General features: G+C 50.1%; 1 protein-coding gene across 3 annotated transcripts in view; it reads left to right on the top strand.

The window, feature by feature from the left end:
* Nucleotides 1-2,834: 2,834 nt before the first annotated feature.
* SMOC1 (SPARC related modular calcium binding 1) overlaps nucleotides 2,835-11,381 on the top strand; it is a 151,242-nt gene continuing 142,695 nt past the window's right edge. Inside the window, exon 1 of one of the 3 annotated variants that reach the window (XM_040641718.1) lies at nucleotides 2,835-3,045. In XM_040641718.1, coding sequence (XP_040497652.1) covers nucleotides 2,947-3,045 — 99 coding nt within the window. In that variant the 5' untranslated portion in view covers nucleotides 2,835-2,946. The remainder of the gene's footprint in view (nucleotides 3,046-11,381) is intronic. The other 2 variants (XM_040641717.1, XM_040641720.1) reach the window with 2 other exon arrangements.

Raw genomic sequence — 11,381 nt, 5'->3', positions numbered from 1 at the left:
AGAGAGACGCTGTTTGGGACTAGTAGTTCTCTGGAATTTCTAACCTTCTCTGGGGTTGGGAGGAGTCGGGAGAAGAAAATGCATCATTTGAATGATGGCCATGGTTACGACAGGCCCTGCATGCCAACCAGAGGGAAAGAAAATACTTGCTGAGCAAAGTAACTGGAAAGCAGTTGCTCATATTTTAAACTGAGCTACATGGTTGAAATCCAGAAAATGTAGACTTTTGGACCAACGACTGGTTGGAAATAGGCTTTCTGGCTGGAAAGCAGCATGCGGTGTTCTGGCTGGAAAGGACGATTGCAATGCCTTTTCCCTGGGTGCATGGAGCTGCCAGATACTGGGGGGCCATCACAAGCATATTTACTTACTCCAGCAGATTTCTCAATAATTCCAGCAACAGAAAGAAGTTGACCAGCTTGACAACGTGCACGTGGCCAGGTGGGGGAGTCAGGACAGACCTGTCAGGCTGCTGAGCCTGATGATAACATTTCCATCCTGCCGACCCCTGGTGGGTGAACACACAGAGCACACGGAAATTAATATAAGTGCTGCACGAGGCACAGTAGTATTGGACCAGGGTCACCAGTCCAGCGGGGCGAATTCCCAGCATGCCAGATCATAGGGGCTGTTTCCGTCCTCTTCCCCTGCAGCTCAGTGAAGCTCCCAAGTCAGTTCTTTTACAGGTCACTGCAGAGATTCCCCGGGCAGCGCACAGGGAGCATCTAGCTCTATGGCATTTGAGATTGGACACCATAGTCCTCACACGACAGAGGCAGAATTAGAATCTGAAAACCCGGCCTTGAATCTTGGATGTCATTTACCAGCCAAATGCGACAAGGAAGTCACAGTGTCGTGGAGTATTCGTTCACTTACAGTAAAGTTGGATCTATCTCTCTACTTCACAGGACCGTTCTGAGGGTAAAATGAGATGAGGCATTTGCCTTGCCCTCTTCTTATGCCAGAGGTGATATTTCTAACTTAACCATCTTCTTTAATCCTGACTATTCATGAAGTGGAGACTATTTTTATCCCCATTCTACAGAGGGAAAGACTGGACGCCAAGACAAGTAAAGTGACTTGTGCAAGGTTATGCCACTAGGTGGCAGACCCAGGATTTGAACCCATTCTGTCTAGCTCCAGAAAGCACGTCTGACCACTGTGTTACTTCTCAGCAGAGGAAGAGAGGCAGTTCCCTTAGAGATGGTCTTCATTTTTGTTTGGAGAATCACAAGGACTTTGTTACTGTTCCAGCATCCAGTCTGGGCTCTTTTATGGGAGAGCACCGGGAGAGTTTAAGTCTATTAAGTAGGGAGCGGTACATTCAGGTTTGCTCTTTAGAAGGATGTAGGGTGGAGGCTGGATGGGCAGGCAAGGGGAGTGGGCAAAGCCGAATGTGGCAGTTGGGTGGGAAGCATGTTCACACAGTCCAGGAGAGAAGGCATAAGGGAGCAGAGCTAACCTTTGATAGGACCTCTCAGGCGCAGAAAGGGGGGAGGAATTAAGTGCTGGTGCTGTTGCTTCCAGTCTGGTTGCAGAAAGGATTCCCTCCTCCTGAAGTGAGCGGTCCACACCAATGGCAGTAAACACTAAGGGTTGTATTCCACATAAAAAGAGAAACCATGGTTCTCTTGGGTTGAATGCAGGAGATCATCTTGCTCTGGTCCAGAAGCTGGTGTGATGCAGCTGTGACCATTCCCAAGGTGGCCCTTTGGAGACCATCCTGGGCAGGGCCCTCCAACATCCGGCTGGACCTTTTGTTGCGCTATCATCTCCACGTGGGTTGGGCACCCAGGTGAGGTCTCCTCTCCCCACTCTGACCCAGCTGCGGAGTTTTTGGTACCGTTCCCCATCAATTCTTTTCTTCCACTCCTCCAATAGGAGACCAGGTCCCCTCTGACCTCCTCTCCCAGAACTCCTAGGTCACAGAGTGGCTGCCCCTTGGCCCTCCAGTCCAAGGCAGGGAGCCAGGATGCCTGGGTCCCAATCCTGGATCCACCACAGGGTCACAGGTGGGCATTGCCCATACTCCCAGGGGCCCTCCCCAGCAAGCAGATGCCTAGGACGTGCTTCACCTTATCTCCTCGGCACTTCTCCTGGGGGAAACGCTGTAGGACTTGGGTTGTCACCCCCTGGAAGCTTTTCTGAAAGAAGTGAATGCATCCACTCCCCACTCCCAAGGCCAGTCACAGCCTGCCCTGTGCGGGTCACCTTCTCAGTTGTTTTTGGTGTCCATACGGTGGGGAAGCAGATTTCTTAACTCCTTTGAGCCCTAATACCCTCTTCAGAAAAATGGGCTACAAGTATTTTTCTGGCTTATTTTACAGGACTGTTGGGACAACTCGTGGACTTATGTTGAAAATTACACATGCTGAAGGCCTGATTTTTAGCCGAGTGGGCATTCCGGGCGTGAGGGCTGTTGGAGCTCTTCGAGGCTTCCTCAGACAGAAGGGCCGAGAGAAAGTTCCTCTTCCTCCCAGTCTCTCCGGGAGCCCACTCAAGCCGAGCAAGCGGGTGTCGCTCCTCAGTGGGGTTGACCGCGAGCCTCCCCTCTGTCCGCTCTCCGATTGGCTTTCACCTGCCAGAGGGTCGGCTGCTACGGGCCCCTGGGCCCGTCAATCAGGGCCTCCCGGCTCCGCCCCGCCCCTCCCGGGGGTTTATAACGGGAATTCCCATGGCCCGGGCTCTGGCGTCCAACCTGCTGCCGCCGCGGCCCGGCCGAGCCGAGCGACCGAGCGCCGCGCGCAGAGCACACGCTCGCGCTCCAGCTCGCTCCCTGGCGGTTCATGACCGCGCGCTCTGAGCGCAGCCCCGCCGCCCCGCCGCCCCGCCGCCCGCCGCCGCGAGGGCCCCTGAGGGAAGGAAAGCAGGAAGGCAGGCGCGGCCGTGCGCCCAGCGGAATCCGCGCCCCCCGCCCGCAGCCGGCTGCCCGGCCCGGCTGGCACCATGCTGCCCGCGCGCTGCGCCCGCCTGCTCACGCCCCACTTGCTGCTCGTGTTGGTGCAGCTGTCCCTAGCCCGCGGCCACCGCACCACGGGCCCCAGGGTAAGTGCGCCCCCGGTCGCGCGCCCACCTGCGGAGGGAACCTGAGGTCGCCTGCCCACATCCCCCGGGGCGGGGGGAGGGGGAAGGGAGGTGTCAGACTTCGGGCCCCCTCACCCCCCAGCTCCTACCACCCAGTCCCCGCGGGCTTCTGGGCGAACACAAATTTCTCCCGTTCTCCCCCCACCCCCATCCTTTCTTGCAGCGCCGACTCTGCCTCCCGCCTTCCCCCTGAACTGTCACTGTTGGGTTTTCTTTCCCCGTCTCTTCTCCCAGAGTGGCTCCGAGCGGGTGCCTCCAGCGTCCGAAAAAGGCTCGCTCTCTGCTCCAGTGGGCTGCCCTGTGGTCTCGCACTGCGCCCGGTCCGGGTCCCGGAGCGCTGGCGTTCTTGGCAGGCGGCGGGGGGCAGCTCTGCCTCCAGAGTTTTAGGTTACCCGAGAGCCACACAAGGACCTTGTGTTGTTGTTGTTTTAAAAAGCGATCGCTGCTCGTAAAACCCACAGCAGATAATTTTAATGCTCTGCCCTGCTGGGCACAGCCCCCGAGGAGGGGTGGAGGTGGGGGGCTGTGGAGAGGAGCTGCGCAGTGTTCAAGAGTCTCTTCCCCCTGACTTCGGGGCTGGGGGGGTTGAACTACTTGTTGAACCTTGGTCTGATTGGAGTTTCTGAACGATATGAAACGTGCCAATTCTGTGCACAGGACAGGCTGTCTAGAGCATTGTAAAATCTGGAACTGAAGGCATTGTGTTCATCTCTGGTCTACGTTATTGCTCCTCCCATCCCAATTGATCTAAATGAAGGATTCTGCTGCCTTAAAAAAAAAAAAAAACAGAAAAACAAAAAAACCCAAAAAAACCTGTGCTAGTAAACCACCTGGTGGTTCTTTTGACCAAACTTAATCCGGAGGATCTCTGGCCAAGAATCAGCTTATGTGAGGGCAGTCTCTCAGGATAGCTGCTTGCCTCAACTGGCAGTCTGAGCGTCCCTGTGAAGCAGCTGGAATCTTTGTGAAAACAAGGTTGGCTCCTTAAGCGCCGTGAGCTTTCCTGGATATCTCCGGGCCTCGCCCCATTACCACCTGTTCAGATTGCAGGTTCTTTATTCGTAGCTCTTGCTATATGCGAATCCTCTTTATAGCTGTCGTGTGTGGAGGAAAAGCCTTGCAAAGGTTGGCGAGCCTTCCTGACTGCCCAGATGCTGGCTGCTGACGTGGGAGCCCAGCTATCACCGTGAGATCAGATTTGCAGCCACTTAGGAAAGAGAAGTGTTTGTCCCCGTGTTGTGCCGGCCCTTGCTTTTATGACCAGATGTGCCACAGCAGCAGTTAAGGTGCCGCAGATTAGATCCAGGGCGTGTCGTAAATCCTCGACAGCAGGCGTTCCCGAAGCTGGGGCAAGTGTGGGCTCCGGGAGGGACTTTTATGGATGCAGATGAGGATGCCTTTTAAATGAAGCTGCTTGGTTTGATATTAGGACTCGCAGCTCTTAAACTCCGAGGTCAGGAGAGCCACAGCGTTCCCTCCAATAATTAGGAACAGTCAAGACAGAGACGCAGACCAGAGCACCCCGACTGAAATCTGGATGCCCGCCCACACGAGAGGCCCGGAGACAAATGGTGGGGGGCTCGTTTGCTGCTGGGCATGTCTAGCATCTCAAGCCATATGGCTTTCCTTCTCTGCCTCCTGAAATTGGAGGAAGCAACTTCTAGGGGAAAGCTAAGGGCTTCAGGGAGAAATAAGGACATTGGTGAGGTTTCCCTCCAGCTTCTTTAGTTTAATCATTTGATAGACATGGTGAAATAAAACAGGAACTGTAAATAGGCTTGTGCGGATCCCAGCTGCGTACCCTCTCTCTCTCTCTCTCTCTCTCTCTCTCTCACACACACACACACACACACGTGTTTAAAAAGTACCAAGGGAAAGCTGTTGTCTGAAGCTTGTAGGTTACTTGGGTGCATCTATAGGCGACAAGAAGAGCTGCCCTTCAGGAACACAGGGGCTGGACCATTTCCATGATCGCTTATGCTTAGAAGAACAAGGAGGGGGATCTTTGCAGTGCTATTTTGCAAGTGAGATTCAGGGAAGGTCACTGGCTTGCTTGACACGCTCATGGTGCATATGTAGCTGTGGGAGCCCAATCCCAGTTTATATGGATTTACAGGTGGTGGGTTCTCCCTGCCACCAGGCAGCTGCAGGCAGTGCTCATCCCCCCAGCGGTGCCGTTCCTCTTAAAGGAAGAGATGGCTCCGTGAGACCATACCGAACCCGGATGCATCAGGGAGGCTGTAAGAAAGCGTTGATAATATTTTTTGGTGTCTGAATCGCTAAAGGGTGATGTCTTTGAGTTTCAGCCTATCCCCAAAGACTCCAGCTCTCTTCTGTGGCTTCTTGGTGGCCTGAGGAGTGGCGCTCTGGTTGCCAGTGTCAGTGTCAGAGGAGGGGCAGAAACATCTGGCTTGTTGCACTATTCCCTTGGGCACCCCTGGGTCTCTTCAGTTAATCTTTTGAGTGACAGAGGCTTAAGGATTGGCATCTTTTCCAGCTGGCTTTCTAGGAAACTGAGAGCATGCCCTTTTGGTTTAACTTTATCTGGCTCACTAATTGAGCTCCCCCGAGGCCTAGACCCCAATCCTCGCTCCCTTATTTGCTTCCTGCCTTCATAAAATTCCTGACATCTGTTTGACTCTGGAAACCAACAGCTATCAAGTATCAGATTGGAGGCTATTATGTAGGAAGCACCTGATTTTTTGGTCTCCGAGTTCTGAGCGGCCACTTGGCTACCTGGGACGCTGGTCAGGATCCTTTTAATTACTGAGGAGGCAGCCATTTCTTTAATCCTGTACAATTTACCGAAAATGTTTCAGGGGCGAATGGGGTGGGGGAGGGGCTCTCCCAGGCTGATGAAGTCTGGCTGATGGTCAGGCCAAGTAAACTCCCTGTCTTTGTCTAATCCTGTCTGCCCTGGAAGCCCAGGAGCTGGGTGATGGTAGGGACGGGGCCCATCTTCTCTACTGGTGTATCCCCAGAGCTCAGCACAGGGCCAGGTGCCTGGTGGGGATGGACTTTGTTGTTGTTTATGGAAAAAATAAATTAATGCAGACAATATATGTTTAACAGCATTCTAGGGGTTCCACTTTCTTGGTGCTTTAGCATGACTGGAGGCCGGAAATAGATTTAAGAAGTTTGAAAATAGGAGAAAATGGGAAGGTCAAGAAGTCTGAGTAAGGAATTTGGTTTCTTGTTTTATGTCTCTTCTTTATTGGTTCTCTCTCCTCTCCCTGGCTTGGTTTGCCCTTCAAAACCCAGCTCCTGCACCCAGCTCCAGGAACTTTCCTACAGAACACCCTTTTGGGAAGAATTGGTCACTCTCGCCTTCGACCAACTCCTGTAACTGGTTCACTTGCATTCTAACTTTTGCTGATCTTTCTACACTGAGCATCTCGGGATCAGGCCAGCATCTCCAACTTCTCAGCACTAACTTGCCCCCTTGGCACATCACACACAACCCTGTCTTGTGAAATGAACAAACTCACACCCCCTTGAGGGCAGAATAGAGGTCTTATTTGTCAGTGTGCTGGGTCACACTGCAAAGGTTCTGTAAATGTTTACTGAAACGGATCAGAATCTGCAGCCATGTCCAAACTAGACCCCTTGCTCTCATTTCAACCTGAAATTGGTTACTTCACAGATAATGTTCCCCCCATTTATAAGCTTTTGTTCTTTGTTTAAAAATTAGTATGTGTGGTGGTTATGGGAGGTTTGGGGGAGGAGAGACAGAGCAAGCAAACTGGGATGGGGAACAGGCTGCAGCTCTACCCTAATCCCTGTTTCTATCTTGCATTTGCCAAATGTGAAACAGCTTCTAGACAGTTCCCTTCCTTTTGACTAGTCTGCCTCAGTGTCTGGACTGGGGTGGGTCCTTGAGTCTGTGTAGACACCCTTCTTATTACCTGTGTGCCTGACAAGACCCTTCTTTTCCATCGGGGGATTTATCGGAAATGCTACCCAGGTGTTAGGCAAAGAACTTTGTTCAAGCAGTTTGATAGAACTGACACATGAAATTTAAAGGAACGAAATTGAGAAGGGCAGGAAGAGGAAATAATCATCTTAGAAACCGTAGGAAATGCTATGAAATGGAAAACACTTTGATATTATCTCATTATCTCCCAGAGTTGAAATTCACATTTCTTATGGCCCAGCAATTCCAGTCCTAAGTACATATGCCCCAGAGAAACTCCCGTCCAGAAGGAGACCTATGCGACCCTGTTTGTAATGCTATGAGCCTGGAAAAAGCCCAAATGCCCACTAGTTGAAGGGCAGATTAGTTGATGTAATCACACAGTGGGGGATTATACTCAGGCAAAACAAAGGAGCAAGAGTGACACGAAAAAAGACGGATGAATCTTGGTAATATGATATTAAGTAAAAGAAATACGCAAAAGATGGAGCATCCCATCTTATAAACTGAAAAAGAGCTAAAATTAAAGAAAATATCTTCTAGGAATACATATAGCTACAGTAATACTCCATGAAAAGAAAAGCAAGGTAATGCTGGACACAGGATTTAGGGTGAAGTTATGGGGGAGCAGATGGTTGGAACCATGTGGTGGTGTAAATCATATGGTTAGTGTAAATTAGTATCAATATTTTACCTTTTGGGGGAGGGAAGGATGGGTTTGAAGGTATTTCTGCACTAGTGAAGATTAGTGGCTGATTAAATGAAAAATGAAAGTGGGCCCTGCATAGACCAGTGTTGGGTGTCATGAACCAAAGTTTATGATTAATTCAATTCTTGGTACCCCGTGGTCAGACAAATAAAAGTTCCCAGAGCAGGGACTCCTGTCTTGCCTCCTTCTGCTCCCCCTCTTCCAGATGTGCATGTGGTCGTACCTAAAATGCCACGTTGGGGAGTGATTATTGGCTTTTGTTTCAATTCTTGGCCGGTTAGACCCAGAGCAGGCCCAGGCCCTGGCATAAATATCTACATCAGCTGGCCAGAGGGCTCATTTGTAAGGCTGAGTCGGCCGTCGGCAGTCTTCCCTCTCCCTTGCTCAGGGGGATCAACCCTATACATCTGAGTCCCCAGCCCCACAGAGTAGAAAAGTTCACTAGCGGATGCTTGGGTCAGAAGCCTTACTTGCCCGTTCTGGTGTGGGGGGTGGGGGGAGTGTTTCTGATTTGATGCCTGTCTTCGTTCTGGCCTCCGCCCTCACCCCATGGCAGAGCCTGGGGGAAGGGAGCATGGCCTTACTTAGCAGGTACAGGGCACCCTTTCTCTCCCAACCACATAGAGATCTATTGTTTGAGCAGCCAAGTTCCTGGCATTGCTGGCGGTGCGGGAGGGGGGGGTGTCCGTGAGGGGGCCCCCTCCTTCCTCGTTTGTCACTGCGGAGCTGTTTGGGAGAGGACAAGGGTTGAGTTGCGGATGAGAAATCGATCGGAGCTGCTTGTGAGGCCTGCCAAACAGGGTTAGCATTGTACATATGTGCTCCGCACGCATCCAGAGTCACCGAGGGAATAAGAGAATTGGATCTCCAAGAACATTCCCAACAGCCCCATAAAGACCCCAAAGCAGCATGGGTCATTATAGCAATTAATTGGATTTCCGTTTGCATCTGACATCATTCTAAACTCAATTGCTAGATCACAAAATAATCTTACCTTTGGCAGAAATCTAAGCTTGTTAGGTGTGGAGCCCTGTGTACTTCCCAGACACTGATTTCAGCCTCCTTTTTTTGGAGCCAGGGTGGGGCAGCCTCTGCCGAGCAGGGGGGAAAGGCGGCTCAGGAGAGCTGGAGCTTTGGGCTGGGTCTCTCCCCCACCGACTGGGAGGACAGTACTGAGCGAGGATCCAGGAGACAATGCAGCAGATGCTTTGAAACCTGATAAATACTCTACAAATGTGAGTGGCTCTGCCCTTGCTCTTTTAAAAACCATTCCACAGGGCAGCATGGATCTGATTCAGATACGGGTTGAATGTTCTTCTTCATCTTCTTCTTTTCTTTAAAGTATTGACAGTGGAGGAAAACCGGACCTACTTCCCAGAATAGTTCATCTTTAGGACTAGATAAGCGTCTCTAGGACTGTGCTGGGAGTTTCAAGTATTTTTGGTGGATGTTTATTGTGTATCTGTTCTTGGAGAACTCTGCAAAGCTAGGGAGAGGACACAGAAGTAGATCGTAAGTACGAGGGTGAGGTGGAGAGCGTTGTGAAAGCCCACAGACCAGGTGCTCCCTCGGGTGCATGGAGCCGCTGACCAGCTCGAACACGGTGACTTCCCTCTGTCTGCAGCGCTGTCCACTGGACCTTCTGTGGGAATGGTAATGTTCTGTATTGGCACGTGTGTCAATACTAGACACGTGGCTGTCGAAGTTTTAAATGTGGTTAGCACAACTGAGGAACTGAATTTTTAATCAATTTGATTTCAAGTAATTTAAATGTTAATGTTCACAGCCACATATGGCTAGTGGCTATCCCATTGGACAGTACGGGTCTCTAACCATTTTGCCCAACCCTACCTCCTGCTGAATACCACCATGTGCCCCAGATTGTGGCCATACTGAGCCACATCACATTTCCTAACCTTTCTTTTCCTTCCCATCTCTGTCTGTCAAAATTCTGCCCATCATTTGAATGGCTCCACACGGTCTCCCAGGCTGGCCCAGGCAGAGTTCTCTCTGCACCCTGTGCTTTGCTTACCCTGGTGTCAGTGCGTGTCCCCATCTGCCTGGCGTCGCAGCCGACTATACGCAGGAAGGTGGTGGGGAAGCCTCAGCACAGACTTTGGAAGGAGACAGACCCAAGTTTGACTCTGTCTCTGCCACTGTGGTCCTGGGCTGTAATTTAACTTCATGGGCCTTCAGTTCCCTGATTTGTTCAATGGAGGTCACAGCATCTATGTCCAGGGTGGCAGGGAGGATGCAAGTGGGATGTCTTAGCTTCCTACTCCTGCTATAACAAATACCACAAACATTGGCATAAATAACACTCATTTCTGGAGATCGGAAGTCTGGCATGGATCTCAGTGGGCTAAAAAAATCAGCAGAGCTGAGTTCCTTTCAGGAGGCTGTAGGGGAGAATCATTTTATTGCCTTTTCCAGCTTCTAGAAACTGCCTTCGTTCCTCGGTTGGTAGTCCCCTTGCACCTCCAAATCCAGCAATAGCTGGTCAAGTCTGTTTCATGCTGCCATCTTTCTGGTTCCGACTCTCCTGCTTCCCCCCTCCCCCTTAAGGACTCTTGTGATTGATTACACTGGGTCCTCTGGAGAGTCCAGACGTTCTCCTTATCTTCTGGTTAGCTGATTAGCAATCTTGACTCCTCCTTGCCATGTAACATAGCATTATTAGGATTAGGACATGGGCATCTTTGGGGCAGGCCATTGGTCTGCTTACCACATTCATTAAGGGTCGTATATATTGCCTGGCGCATAGAAGGTGCTCGATAAATGGGGCCCATTATAGTGACCCACATCTATTAGCTTCTTTCCTTTCAGGGTGGGAGTCTCTTAATGGTGGAGTTATTTAATTTTCTTTATAGAATGTCTGATAAATGTAGATTGTTTCTTTCCTTGTAAAGATACATTGAACAGTAAAAAAAAATAAATGGCAAATCAGAATATATGATCCTGTGTGTGCAAAACAAAAAGTTGGTTCATGTATAGAAAAATTGGGTGGATTATAAGTCATGTGGTTATTGGTAATTATCATGGGGATGTTCCACTTCTCTGAGTTGTGTTTTAGTAATTATTAAACTAATTTTGTTTCGATGAGCATTTTTTAGTCTTAGAGGACAATAATAAAGATTAAAACATGTCTTAGAGGACAATAATAAAGATTAAAACATTTTAAAGATTAAAACAATAAACGTGATTTAAAAAAAAAAGTCCCAAACGTGTCTCAAATCAGCCTGAGTACCCTTGGATTCAGTCTCATCTGACTGTCAGACTGTGCTTATGTTAGGTTGATTTTCTAGGTTTAGTCCCTATTAGTACCAGGCCTCCTACTCATTTTCAGCATGCTTTGAACTCAGTTTGCTTTAAGCTTTTTTCTTTAAGATTTTATTTATTTATTTGACAGAGAAAGAGAGAGAGAGAGAGTGAGAGAGCTCAAGCAGGGGGAGTGGCAGGCGGAGGGAGAGGGAGAAGTAGGCTCCCCATGAAGCAGGGAGTCCAACACGGGGCTTGATCCCAGGAGCCCGATCCCAGGAGCACGGGATCATGACCTGAGCAGAAGGCAGACGCTCAACTGACTAAGCCACCCAGGCGCCCTGAACTCAGTTTGCCTTAAAGGAGAGTTTCCAATTAACCTTAGCAAGACATAAGTGTAAAAATGTACTTATTGCT

The sequence above is a fragment of the Ursus maritimus genome, unplaced genomic scaffold, assembly GCF_017311325.1.
Source record: "Ursus maritimus isolate PB19 unplaced genomic scaffold, ASM1731132v1 scaffold_25, whole genome shotgun sequence".
Lineage (NCBI taxonomy): Eukaryota > Metazoa > Chordata > Mammalia > Carnivora > Ursidae > Ursus > Ursus maritimus.
This window is presented reverse-complemented; position numbering and strand designations above follow the sequence as displayed.